The 15,267-nt window shown below is 38.6% G+C and overlaps 1 protein-coding gene across 2 annotated transcripts in view; it reads right to left on the reverse strand.

Moving 5' to 3' along the window:
- The window catches only part of ERICH1 (glutamate rich 1), an 88,288-nt gene that overhangs the window by 41,412 nt on the left and 31,609 nt on the right, over positions 1-15,267 (reverse strand). For both annotated transcript variants that reach the window (XM_042463338.1, XM_042463248.1), the window contains one exon: positions 6,850-6,990. In XM_042463338.1, coding sequence (XP_042319272.1) covers positions 6,850-6,990 — 141 coding nt within the window. The remainder of the gene's footprint in view (positions 1-6,849; positions 6,991-15,267) is intronic.

Consider the following 15,267-nt stretch of genomic DNA (forward strand, 5'->3'; position numbering starts at 1 on the left):
CTTTTAGGCCAGCTGTGTATAAACTTCCTGATTTGTCCCAGCCAGCACGATTGAGACAACAGTCTTATCTTTACTCCCTCCAGAGTTGGGAATAGTGCTGATGACACTGCTAAGAAATTGATTGTCAATTTACTAACTGCAGTCAGACCTTTGCTAGCAAGGTATGGAAAAGCCTCTGTGATCCCTACTGATGGCATGTGTGTGCCTCCAAGTTGCCTGTTGACTTATGGCGATCCATGAATTTCATAGGTTTTTCTTAGGCAAGGAATACTCAGAGGTAGTTTGGCCTGACCCTTCCACTGTAATATAACATACAGTATCTGGTGTTGGTTGGCAGTCTCCCATCCAAGTACTAACCAGGGCTGACCCTGCTTAGCATCCAAGATCAAATGGGGTCTGGTGCTTTTAGAGTATTTAGACCCACTCCTACTGTTACAGAATGGTTATTTATGGTATTAGTTGTACCCCAATTGAATGCATTGGCAGATATGGTGTAAAACAAATATTATTACTAAGTACAAAACAAGATTTTCTTCCCCCCAAATGGCTGTATATAATAAAGTAACTATTTCTTGGTGTTTAATAGGATGAATGTTTTTGTTTGAAATAAAATTCACCCCTAGCTTTTTATTTAATGGGAAATCACCCTTTCAACCTGGGGTTTCACAGAATATGGTAAAGAACAGCAAGATTAAAACTGGGACCATTGATTTGATGTTCTGGTATGAAGTATTACAATATTCATGGTAAGGAGACTTTTTCTAATATTGTTCAGGTAGTGGAAAGACCACCGCCCCACTGGTAACACTATTGCTATCTCCTGACTCCTTTGAGCTATTCTATCATTACCTTTCCAAGCAAGAGAGTATTAACTATAGGATCATTCACATTATTAAAAATATTCCTAATCCAGGCACATCCCAGCTATACAACAGGCCATTCAAAATCTCTAGGCAGAGATTGCACACTTGCTCCCCTGCATGCTGCACAGAGTATACTGCTGTTATATAAACTAAACATTAAGAATAATAGTCTCAGAGGTCAATATACATAATTGGATCAATTTTGTTTAAATGCCCAAAAGACACATATCCAACACTGCATTTATGGCATTGAAGCAGCATGAATCAAAATTCTAGCAAGAAGAAAATCACCCTCATCTAACAGCAATGCACAGAAACAATTAGATACTTTAAGGTACACATTGGTAGAATACAAGGGTAAATTATGTGAGAGTGGGAAGTGGAGGAGGAAGCACTGCTGAATATTCAGGAATATTTAAGAAGGGAAAACAGCATTCTGTTATTGGATATAAGAGATACAAAGAAACATATTTTAGAGACATGACAATTTACATTTGATTACACTATAAAACTCTTTATAATAAAATACCAAGTAACAACAAGTCCCAAAATAATATTTAACAAGGAAAGGCTTCCAGATGGTGAAGAAATCTGTACTGATCCCATGATTTAATGAATAATATTACATTAAATGAGGCCACTGTCACCAGCAAAGTTATTCAGTACAGCTCTAAAGGGTTATATAAGCAGGAGTCTATTAATGAGGAACAAACAAGAGTTTAGAATTTTTTTTACAATTAATTGGAAATGAACTAATGTTTAAAGTGAGCTGCTAATCAAAACGTTTCAGACTCAAAAAGGTGAGAACACTGTGTTCTTCAAAGATGTCAGAACAATTTATTGTATTAGGGTGAATTTCCATGTTGTTCCATTATGTTCAGGACTGCATTTTCATTACATATCTCTCTATATACCTACTTGAAATCCCACTGGTGAGGTGACTTTAAAATCACTATCATTCCACTAATGATATAACCAGTACATGAAAGGTGTTATCTAGGCTATGCTACTGTATGCCAAATTCTTCAATCCCAGAATTGTATTCAGATCAGCGAGTGAAGCTGCCAGAGAGGAAAGAACTTGGAAAGTACACTTGTGTCTATCAGAATGATAACTGATCCAGAGACGTACAATGCGTAACTAGAGCTAAGAAGGTAAAAAAGAACTATAAACACAAAGAATCCTGTCATGGTGGCTATCCCTTAGGACAAAGCATGTCTCTTCACACTGGATGAGGAGTTCAATTTTTAATTGATTTCTGCAATTCACTTATGTCTCCCCTCTAACACCAAAACTTCTCTTGAGAACTGGGAGAATGAAAAGGGCCTACTGCGCCTCAGGTCTGTCTTCAGATGCCAGCATTCAATACTGGAGAAACTGATTAACATCTAAGGAAACTTGTCATTGACTTGTACAGTACTGTTTTGATAATTTAATTCAAAGATATAGCCATGTTAGTCTGTAGAATTAGCATGTAGAGAGATCTTGTAGCACCTTTGAGACTAACTGAAAGAAAAGAGTTGGTAGCATGAGCTTTTGTTGACTAAACTCTACTTCCTCAGATGCATATACAATGCATATAGCATTTATTGTTAGTTACCCACTAAGTCGGAACTCTGCCTTACATAAAAGTTAGAATACAGATTTTTAAGACTTTAAAACACTGCTTATAAGCAGCAATATGTCATGAAAAAGCGAGAACATGACTAACATTACTTCCCCATCAAAGCTTTCACTCTTTGTTCCTTTCCAAGCCAGATGGTAGGCCTTAAGACATTTTTCCTAAAGGAATGTTTTTAAGTAAATAGATAATAATAAAATACATCAGAAGAACCATAGTTCAAAATTAAACAGCTTGGAGCAATGAAGTTATTGAATTAGTTACTGGCTTTTGACAGATGATAGTTTATCTATGGCCCAAATGCTGACTATCAGATTACAGCCCTTGAAAATGTTATCAAAATTGGCAATTTCAGACTCAATGTTTCCTACAACCCCAAGTTTTAACCTGTTTCATTCCAAAATTCATATTTGTCAAAATTCTTAGGTAGTATAGCCATTTCCACAGTTAAGGAAATCTTTTTTCAGGTCTATTTTATTCCTCTTGTTTTAAGAGTAGTGCTCTGGAGCTGCTATAAATAACAGTTTTCACAAAACAGGATCTAGTTTCAGAGGGTTCATGATCAAACATCTTGCTCATCCTGTGCCCTGCTAATTATACTGATGAAGCTATAATCCTGCACATATGTTCTAGTAAGGGGGAAAGTAACTGACTGAGATTGTCAGTAAGATGTTGATGGATCGGGGAGCAGTAAGGCAGCAAGAATACGTATATCCTTCTAATTTCCTATGACTGTCCAAAACAGATCACTATGCATACACATTTCTAGAAAACAGATAAGCTTCTGATGTCGGAATACTATAATCTAAAGTAATTTCTATAGGGAAGCCTAGTGAATGCATCAGCTATTGCTGAAATGTGAGCCTTGGCAAAATGGACATGTGAAATAAATGTAAACAGATGCTCAGTAACTCCATGCATAAGAGAAATTAGTTTAGCCTTCCTCAGTCACTATACTCATTTTGGACTACAACTCCCATCTGTCACAGCTATCATGACAAAGAACTTTATAAATTATAGTCCAGAACACTTAAAAGACACCAGGTTCCACTATGAGAATTTGCCTCTTTTATGCATTGTGGCATGAGCAGGGAGTCTTTCATAAATGGATGAGAAAAGAGAGTTGGCAGAAAGAATATATCACAACTATTACAGAGATTGACACTGTATAAGCAGGCAGTCCTGATGGCTATGGCTGTGTACGACATGAGAAGCCAGAGATTTTGGATCAATCAGTCAGGATGCAGCAGCAGACTGCTACTTCGTCACGAGTAAAGATTCTTGAAAATTTCCAGGCTGGTATGTTATGTTACATGAACACATCCTATGTACCACTGTCACTAAGGGCTGGAACAGATGGCCCGTAAAAGTGCATCATCAGAATGCGGCGTTTACAAGCCACATACTCAGATGATACTCTGAAGCCACCCAGATGTGGGCAGCTTCAAGATACTCCAGCGCCGCTGCATTTATATGCTGCATGCCGCTAGGGCGGTTTGCAGTCAACTTCAAGCCATGGTGGGGAAGGAAAGGCCAGCTTTTTGCCGACCAAAAACGGAATGGATATTTGCCTCTCCTGATTCGGCTGGCTTCAAGGCAGACTGAGGCCACAGCGTGTGTTTGCTACAGCTCCAATATGTCTTCGGAAGGAGTGGCTTCAAACCGCCCCTTCGGGGCCATCTGCTTCCCCCCTAAATCAAGTTTGGAGAAAAGCAGTTTGAGTATGCTGGACACTGTTTGCCCAAGCTAATACAAGAAAGAGAAAAGCTTCAGTTCCAAGACTTACTTTTAGGGAAAAGCCTTTGATCATTTAAAAACATATTTAATTATAATCACATTCATTCAAAAGGATGTATTATTTAACAGAACTACAAAAAAAACAGATAATATGAAATACTGACATAATCGTGGTTCATAACCCCTATAATTTGTAGACGACTGAAGATTCTTTACTTTGTTGCTCTGGATCTGCTTGGATTTTCTAGGAGATGCTGTGGTGGTCACCTAATGTCAGGATCTGAGTTTTTCAGCTTGTCTGCCATAGTTAATGGTGATCCACTCTGCTTGCTTGCAACCTATTATCTTGTACTAACTCTGGATGATGGGAAACACAGTTGTGAGATAATTGCTAAGGCTATTGCATGCATTCCTTTGGTGATTAATGAGCAGGTGTGAAGTGGGGAAAGGCTATGATTGGCGTCTCACTGTCAGTCTCATGAGAATGGATGGTACCAGGTTAGAAGGAGGCTGACCCTTGGAAAATGAGAGCGTTTTGCTTTCTGGATGAATGGAGTGTCATCCCACTTAAAATCTGAATTACTGTATGCTTTAACTATACTATGTGTTAATGCTGGCTTTTCTGTCCTGACAATGTATATTTGCTGGAAACATCTTTAGTTCCTGAACCAAGTTTTCTGGTTCACTACTAAAGCTTGAATTTCTGAACTGAAGCAATCCTGTACTTGAAACCTATGCTCTCATGGTACCACAGTTCTATCCAAAAGTCAGATCAATGTCGGTATTAAGTATTAATATTTAAGTATTAAAGCTTAACAATTTTTAAGCTTTAGTCTATAAAGAAATTAACAGGAGAACAAGTTACAATTTTTGTACTAAGATGCATTCTAGCAACACAAATAGCATAGATAAATATGCTGTCTTCAGTGGTACAGCTTACATAGACCTTGAATCAGGCTAGGCACAACCCTAGACCTCTATAGCAAAGTTTGTCATAAATTAGACCTTCTCATTCTTCCCAGGCCATAAAACACCTACCCTTATAAAATGGCGAAGGAATAATGAACAGAGAAATGTGTGACAACCCATGTCTTAAACTGGCATATTTTGCTACTGACAAATTATGTTCTGTTTGTAAGCTTTAAGTACTTCCAACAATTTTTTTAAGCCATGGCTTTGACACTGCGGTTTACAGTTACTGACTGAATATTCACCTGTGTTGTAACTGTTTCAATAATTACCTGCCTTTTGTGGGGGGGGGGGCATCAGTGCTATGTGGCTTTGCCTAGTGTGAACATTCTCCTCCCTTTCGGGTTCTACTAATGTACCAAAGTATTTCCTAAATACTCAACATACAGTCCACATTTAGTTCAACACAGATAAAAAAATAATTCTCATTTTCCACACTCAGATTGTGTCCCTCCATTCATATAAACAGAGGCACTCCTGTAAGAAGGAAAGTTCTGTGTAGTTTTGCTTGCCTGCAACAAATCTCTAAATTGGGAGAAAGCGACTGTTATATAAATTAAATTTAAAAACAAACAAACAAACATTTGGCATATAAAATATTTCATGATTTTGATTTAATACAATTATATACAGCATGGTGTAGTGGTTTGAGCATAGGACTTGGCCTCCAGAGATCAGGGTTTGAATCATTGAGTGACCTTGGGTGAGTCACACACTCTCAGTCCCATCAAACCCTGTGCTAGGGTCACCTGAGGGTTGTCATAAATTGGAAATAACTTGAAGGAAGACAACAACAATTCTATAAGCCACACAAAAACCCAAAGCACTGCAGGCCCACATGGGTTTTATCCCATTGTGCTGAACACAGGCAATATACATGTACTATGAGATTCTCTGTCTGACCAATTTTTACTTGCTTAATACAACAGCTAAATCTTCTTGTATCTACTATATTAGGAAGAAAGCTTTTGGCAGAGAGACTCTCTCTGCAAGCTAGTTTTTCAGACACAGAGTGACATTTCAAAGTGTTGCAGTACAAACATTGAGTCCTCTGTCTAGGTACCTTATGTGGTGAAGACCAGTAAAAACTGTAGCAAGAACCCTATGAATTGTTGCACAATGTGTTTTTATGCAACATAGGACTTTCCCCACACAAAACTGTTTTTTGGAGGTTTTTTTTAAGAAATGAAATTTTCATATAAGCATTGCTGTTGCTTTTCCTGCTGTGTGCCTCCAGGTTGTCTCTGACTGATGTCAACACCAAATGCAAAAGGTTTATTTTTTAAAATATTTTTTACATCCAAAAAAATGTGCAAAGGTTTTTGTCATCTCACTTTCCAAGGAGACAGCTATTGAAATTCCCCACTACAGGTTTCACTGAAGTCAATAGCTCAGGCTTTCAAATTATCACATTTAGACACAAACCACTATCTGGACAAACTGATCCGATTGTTTTTGCCTTATTTGGCAGGGAACTTCACCATGTGGAAACTGCCACCAAAGCAAAAGAAGACTATCATCTAGTAAAATCCTAGCCTCTCAGTTCCATACGTCTGTAAACCAGCACAATTCCACAAACAGCCCATTCTTACCCATCCCATCTAGTTTTATATACTGACCATTGTAAAAACAACACAACACTGAAACACTGTTTTTCACCTGGAACATCGGCATCATCACCATCATCATCACTCTCCGAATCTTCATTACTGACTTCAGTATTAATAGCTGGTACATAATCTTCAGGAGGAAGAACCACTGTATACATTTTCTTTGGAGTCAGAATCTCACCCTTTTTATCTGGAAGACAATAACAAGAACATTATTTTTGCTACAACACCTGTGTGATTACTGGGATATAAAGAATACTTCCAAATGTTCTTGTCCACAATACAAATGGATGTCTTGATACACTCCATCCAAGAAATGGTCAATCATCATGAGATTTTTCTGCACTTTCCATTTTCTGCTAAATTTTGGTTGTGCAAAAACATTTATCTTTTCAGAAAATACATTTTTGCACAGAAAACAGTATATTTGTGCATGGCAAGGCTTTCCCACTACAAAACTGATCTCCTTTTTTAGAAATGATATTTTCATTAAAAATGTTTCTAAATGCCTAAAAATAATCAAAAAGATGGACAAAACCCTATGTCCCACTTAGCAGGAAGAAAGCCTCTCAAGTTCTTTATTCTTTTAAAATTGAAATACATGTAAATTCACATCATAACTTGCATCACCTGAGAGACTGTACTCTTGGAAAGCATAAAGATTTCTGTTATACCCTCTCTGTTCTGAAAGAACTTAAGCCAAGACTAAGAGCTGAAGGAGATGGCCTGGAAGGAGTGGCCTATGGCTGCTCTGGCCCCGTTCGCGTAAGGACCGTGGTGACAGCACAGCCCTCTTCCAAAGCGGGCCACCACCATGGTACCACATGGTCACCAGTAGGAGCGGATAAAATCTGCTCTTTTGGGGACAGCTCTTCCTGGCTTTGCGCAGCCTCATGGCAGCTTCTGGCCACTTTGGGGCCATGCATCGTGTAAACACCATGTCCCCAAAGTGGCCAGACAATGAGCCCTAATATTTTATGGAGTTTGGTTCCAGGACCCCCGTGGATACCAAAATGCATGGAAGTTCCAAGTTCCATTACATAGCACCACATACTAATAAAATGGTGTCCCTTATATAAAATGGTAAAGTCAAGATTCTAGGAGTCCTGGTCGCATAGTGGTTAAATGCCCGTACTACAGCCACTCACTTGAAAAACCACAAGGTTGCGAGTTCAATACCAGCCAGGGGCTCAGGGTCAGCTCAGCCTTGCATTCTCCTGAGGTCGCTAAAATGAGTATCCAGCTTGTTGGAGCCAATTAGCTTACACTGCTTAGGGAGTGCTTAAGTGCGCTGATAAGCAGTATAGAAACATAGTTGCTATTGCTATTTGCTTTTTGAAATTTTTAAAAAATATTTTCAAACTGCTGATGGTTGAATCCATGGATGCAGAATCTATTGATATAGAGGGCTAGCTGCACTTATTTTCATAGATAGGGAATTACGCAAGCAGCGCAAGAACAAGAACCAAATAAGCAAAAGCTTTACACCTCTAATTCTTTCTAATTTGCCTGTAGAATCATAGAATCAAAGAGTTGGAAGAGACCGCAAGGGCCATCCAGTCCAAGCCCCTGCCACGCAGGGACTCTAAATCAAAGCATACCCGACAGATGGCCATCCAGCCTCTGTTTAAAGACCTCTACGGAAGGAGATTCCACTACACTCTGAGGGAGTGTGTTCCACTGTCGAACAGCCCTTACTGTCAGGACGTTCCTCCTAATGTTGAGGTGGAATCTCTTTTCCTGGAGCTTGCATCCATTGCTCCGGGTCCTAGTCTCTGGAGCAGCAGAAAACAAGCTTGATCCCTCCTCAATATGACATCCCTTCAAATATTTAAACAGGGCTATCATATCTCCTCTTAGCCTTTTCTTCTCTAGGTTAAACATCCCCAGCTCCCTAAATCATTCCTCATAGGGCATGGTTTCCAGACCCTTCACCATTTCAGTCGCCCTCCTTTGGACACGCTCCAGTTTCTCAACATCCTTTTTGAATTGTGGTGCCCAGAACTGGATGCAATATTCCAGGTGGGGCCTGACCAGAGCAGAATAGAGTGACAATATTACTTCCCTTGATCTAGACACTATACTTCTATTGATGCAGCCTAAAATCGCATTGGCCTTGTTAGCTGCCGCATCACACTGTTGATTCATGTTCAATCTGTGGTCTACTTAGACTCCCAGATCTCTTTCACATGTAGTCTCGTCCAGCCAGGTGTCATATCTGTGCATTTCATTTTTTCCGCCCTAAGTGCAGTACCTTACATTTCTCCGTGTTGAAATTCATTTTGCTAGCTTTGGCCCAGCTTTCTAATCTATTAAGGTCATTTTGAATTTTGATTCTGTCCTCAGGGGTATTAGCTACTCCTCCTAGTTTGGTGTCATCTGCAAATTTGATAAGTATGCCCCCAATTCTGTCATCCAGGTCATTGATAAAGATGTTGAATAGCACTGGGCCCAGGACAGAGCCCTGTGGGACCCCACTGGTCACTTCTCTCCAGGATGAAAAGGAACCATTGTTGAGCACCCTTTGGGTTCGGCCGGTCAACCAATTACAAATCCATGTAACAGTTGCCTTGTCTAGTCCACATTCTACAAGCTTGTTTGCAAGAATGTCATGGGGAACCCTGTCAAAAGCTTTATGAAATCAAGATACACTATATCCACAGCATTCCCTTCATCTAACAAGCTGGTAATTTTATCAAAAACCAAAAGATTAGATTTGTCTGGCATGACTTGTTTCTCTGAAACCCATGTTGACTTTTTGTGATTATGGCATTGCCTTCTAAATGTTGACAGACTCTCTGTTTAATGATCTGCTCTAGAATCTTTCCTGGACGATAATTCTTGGGCTTCTCTTTTCCTCCCCTTTTTGAAGATGGGGAGAATGTTTGCCCTCCTCCAGTCTGCTGAGACTTCTCCTGTTCTCCAGGAGTTCTCAAAGATCATTGCCAATGGCTCTGATATTACATTTGCCAGTTCTTTTAATACCCTTGGATGTAGTTCATCTGGTTCTGGATTTATATTCATTTAGATTAACCAGTTATTCCTGTATTATCTCTTTACTTATTCTGTGCTGAAATTCGCCTAATCTGTCCTCTGCTCCATTATCCTCAGGTTGAGCACCCTTTGCCTTTTCTGAGAAGACTGAGGCAAAGAAGGTGCTGAGTAATTCTGCCTTTTCTCTGTCCCCTCTTAGCATTTTGCCATCTTCTCCACGCAGTGGCCCTACCATTTCCTTTTTCTTCCTTTTGCTGTGGACATTGTTGTTCTTAACCTCTCTAGCAAGCCTGAGTTCATTCTGCGTGTTAGCTTCTCTGACTTTACCCCTACACATACTTGCTATTGTTTTGAATTCCTCTTTGGTGATTTCCCCATTTTTCCATTTTTTATATATATTCTGTTTAAAACTTAACTCAGTTGAAAGTTCCTTAGTCATCCATCCTGGTTTCTTGAGACATTTCCCATTTTTCTTCCTCATTGGAATTGTTTGAAATTGTGCCTTCAGTATCTCCCTTTTGAGAAACTCCCATCCGTCTTGAACTCCCTTCTCTTTTAGTATTCCTGACCATGGGATCACCTCCAGTATTTCTCTAAGTTTACTGAAATCCACTCTCCTAAAGTCTAGGATGCATGTCTGACTATGCCTGGCTTCTCCTTTCCATTGTATAACAAACTCCAGGAGTACATGATCACTCCCACCTAAGGATCCCACCACTTGCACTCCATTAACTAGGTCATCCCTGTTGGTTAGGATCAGATCCAAAATAGCTGGCCCCCTTGTTGCCTCTTCCACCTTTTAGACAATGAAACTGTCTCCAAAGCAAGTGAGGAATTTGCTAGACCTTGGGGATTTAGGATTAGACCTTGTACTTCCTTGACAGTGCCAAAATTGAGAGAAATGGGCTTTGTTGTCCTCAACTGTAACAAGAAGTTAAATTGACAGGTAAAAATCAACTAAGGAATGTAACAATCATGTGAATGTAACAACAAGATTTCGCTTTATCAGTTGCATTAAGCCACCCAGTTACATGATCTCCAGATTTATATGGGAATGAGGGGAGGGTGTAAAATTCTGAAATACACTTTGATTATGACTTCCTCTTGCAGGCGTACAGTTTTTCAGAATTTAGGAATCCCCCTTCCCTTTCGCCTACATGATTAAATACATGTAAGTCACTGATCCCATAGCAACTACGAGAAGGCACTAATATGGTCACTTCATCATCAGTGCAGATTCAACCAAGAACTACTTCTGATCAACAGCAGCACCTGATCTCCAGCCCTGGTACAGTGTCTTTCCCCCCAACATTCAGTAAAGCAAACAGTAGGATTTTTTCCAAAAATTATCACTCAGCCTCTACAAAACACACACAGGAACACTGCAATAATGGAATGTAATATGGAGTAATTTTATAAAAACTATAATCCTCCTACAATAATTTTGTTGAAGAGTAGAAGGAGAAGTAGCACTCATATGCAGTTATAATGCACTTCTCAAAGGCCTGTTGAGTCTTTAAAGAACATGGCTACAATTTACAAAAAGCATGATATCACTATTATCTTGTGGATTTTAAATGTGTAGCTACTGAGAAATTCAATGTAGTTCAAGGAACACCTGCTCTCACAATGACTGCTTCACACAAGCTGCAGACTGCGGACTATGCTACGCTTGTGTACAGGACTCCTATAGATCTTGATGAGCAATCGAAAACATCTGCATGCCTTTTTTTGCTCAAAAGTAGAAATAAGGAAATTTCAATGGCTTCAGGAGGTTAACTCTCCAATCATCATTCCACTCCCCTCAATAAGAAACAAACAAATAAAAACCCAGTGTCAAAATACAGTTTGTTTCCCACTCCAAAGATTAAGGAAAAGTCTTCACTTTTAGAGGTTAATAAAGGAAACAGAGAAATAATGCCATAAGATACAAACTGATTAATCATGCATTCTGAAGAGACAGACATAAAGTTAAAATTAATTGAAACTATTCGGTAAATTCACTTCTTTAAACTCATGCTAAACCCCTCAAACTACAGTCTTGGGGCTGATTTCTTCTACCAGTGATGATTAATAATGAGGTGTTAATCAGTGCTGGAATTAATGAGAAGCAAATGTGAAAGTTCTTCAGGGTGTTAGAATGTATTGGACAAAATCAGTCTTGCTTGGGAAAGAAAAATTGTAATTCTTAAGACATGCCATCAGATTCTCGAGCAGAATTTTTCACTCATGAACTAAAGAGAATTTGCAAAAGGCCTTGGACAATACTAGAATTCACAAACTTCCAGAAGCCTTTCTGAATAACACTGGACATTTGTGCGCTTGGAAAGGTTTCAAGCAGAGGCATCAAGAAGCCCATCCCCTGTATCTCTGCAGGAATAACCACTTTGGATGTCCCTTCTGCAGAAACATGGCTATGTTCCCGCTTTGACATAGGTAATCATGTTCTCTGGAACAAAGACAGACTTACTGACAAGTAGGACCTACAGAGATTTGCATTTCTAATTTACTTCACATGGCATATAGTTTAGGAATTATTATTCCAAGCCATTAACAAGTAGTTAAGCAACCTATTGCTTCATTTATTGCACTCTGGGAGTTTCTGCCTAGTGCCAAGGGAATGTAATTTTTTTTCCTTTTTAAAGACAGTTTATAACACTTGATTGTAGAGGACAGTCTGAACACAAAGCATTTATGAAGGCACAGCCTTTAAAGGGATTTAAAATAAATTGTTTGTAGGAAACCTTTGTCTTCCCAATATGTGGCTTTTTGCAGTTGGCTACACTTCTATTCTGAGATTTTTATCTTGTAATCGTATTAAGCAAAGGCTTGCTGCTATTATGTGAACTACTTTTGATAACGAACGAGAATCCAAGCATTTATCTTAGGGAATGATTTATTTGATAGTTCTACTTATGTATGTGGTTCTTCAGAATACATACTGAGTGTATTGTTTTATCTGACCAATTCTCCAGTGCATGGAGATCTGAAGAAAAATAAGGTAGCAACAACATAGTCCATATTTTTGTAGATACCAAATGGAGAAGGATCAGCTGCAATGGTTTTTTTGGGTCCCTCTAGAGAAGACTGATGGCATTTGAGAAGAGACTGAGGCCCAACAAAAACTGAGAGATAAAAGCAGCAGTTTGTTGATCCGCATAGAAAAACTATGACCTCAGGACATTATGAACAATCAACCATCTTATTGACAGTTATGCCATGTTAGCATAATCAGTCAACAGAATACACATTTTTGATGGAAAGGCATTTAAAATGTCATATTCTACTCTACAATGTAATAATTACAGTCTGCTGCTCATTCTTGCCACAATAATTAACTGCTAAAATGAATTGTTTAATCAGTCTGCAAAAGTTGTTTATTCCATTATTACACTGCCAAAATTTTTCTCATGAATATGTATAGACAATATTTGCCTTGCTTGGCAGTGTATCATTGATAATGAATCCAACAAATCAAAGCATTCTTTAAAAAAAACAACAACCCACTTTTAATAGAGGCAAGCAAAATTTTAGCAGGAACATGTGCGCAAATGCAAATGTTACTTGGGGACTAAGGCAACAGCATTAGTGAAGAAGTACTGCTTCTCTTCTACATTAGGGCTTCCCTTCTGTATTGGCTTAACAGAAGTAAAAACAGCTTATGAAGAAGTATCTATACTGCATGTAAAAATAATAATCAGGATTTATTTCAACATGTTATTGTTTCCACCAATAAATATACCAACTACAGACCTATACCATCTCCTATATTTCTACAAATAAGTGAATCGCTTTCCAGTAATTTTGAATAATAGGTAAACTGATAAGTTAAGGTTCTTGCCATTAGACATTGAAAATGCCTTCAATTACAGAAAGGAGAGTACCATAACTTATTGATTCTCTGTGTTTATAATGGGATGGAGAAATGTAACGCCCTCCAGATGATATTAGACTGAGATTCTCATTATCACAATCAACATCTGAAGACTGATGAATTACAATCTAACAACAGCTGGAGGAGCACACAGTCCTCATTGTAAATGTCAGGCAGTATTCTTCAAGGCGTATTTGCTCTGAATGCAAGGGAAGAGAACATTCACAGGGGAGAATGGATATACAGACAAAAGGGTCATGGTTAATCATTCCCCAATCCTTAATTCTCCCTTAAAAAACATCACTCTGTTCAGAGGCAGTCTCTCCTCCTCATCCTGCCTCAATGAGCATACATCTGGCATTGGGAATCCAGGTGAAGGAAACCTGCTTCAGGACAGAAGCACAGTAGTTGAAAAGCCAGTGGGGACAAGAATTATCATGCTTTTCTGCTTTGCCCATTGGATTCTTCCCTAAAAATGCCTCAATGCTTTCTACATTACCAATATGAAGAAATACAATATTACAGCTCTAGTTTGATAGCCCTGCCATTAAGAATGCTAATTGTCTTTTGATTTTAAGCACCAAGTGAAGACTTTTGCTTTTAATAGGATGCTGATTTTTTAAAAAATATGACGTCAAAGCAATTTTTGATGTTGAGTAATAAATGCAGACAAGAAGAGGGACTTTAGTTCCAAACTTATTTACTAGAGATTAAGCTCACTATGGGGCATACTTCTGAACAAGCTTGCATGGAACTGAGTTAGTGTGTGTGTGCTGTGTGCCTTCAAGTTGCTTCCAACTTATAGTGATCCTAAGGTGAACCTAGCATGGGGTTTTATTGCCAGAATTTGTTCAGAGGAGTTCTTCACTGCCTCCCCCTGAGGATGAGAGAGCGTGACTTACATTTGCTATATTCATACTCATTAACATCTGAATAAAGTGTTATAGTTTGTGAAGATTTTAAAGAGTGTCTTTGAGATCACTGCTGTGGTATTTTCTTGTTTACTTGAACAAACATTTGGAAAAAGTAACTGAACCCTGGCCCTAATATTTGTGTTAGAAAATAAATCACCCACTGCAGGCAGACCTAGCGAAAAGGAAGTACATCGAGTTCTTTTCATAGTATGAAACCACTCAAAGAGAAAATGTATTTGTCACTCAACACTGGCTTTTTAATCTAATAGTATAATGCAGGGGTGTAGAATTTCTGACCCTCTAAATGTTTGGACTAATGTTCCCACAGACTTTTACTATCTATCATGCTGGCTGGGCTTTTGAGATATGAGATCTAACACCTGGAGTGTCAAAGGTTCCCCACTCCTGCTGTAGCCAGCACATTAAATACATGACAGCTAGGGAAGGCAGAAACTCCCCCCTTTTGTTCTTCCCTGTAATAAGCCAGGGAATTGCAAGAAAATCTTTATGTTGTATATCTGTTCCCAGTTGACCTTAAGTTCCTTTATCCTGCCAGTGGATATTCTTATTTAATTTTTTGAATCACAATACTGACAGATCAATGATGATGCCAGAGCAATGCATGTGTAGTATGGAATAATAATAATAATAATAATAATAATAATAATAATAATAATAATAATAA

This window comes from Sceloporus undulatus, chromosome 1 (genome assembly GCF_019175285.1).
Source record: "Sceloporus undulatus isolate JIND9_A2432 ecotype Alabama chromosome 1, SceUnd_v1.1, whole genome shotgun sequence".
NCBI lineage: Eukaryota > Metazoa > Chordata > Lepidosauria > Squamata > Phrynosomatidae > Sceloporus > Sceloporus undulatus.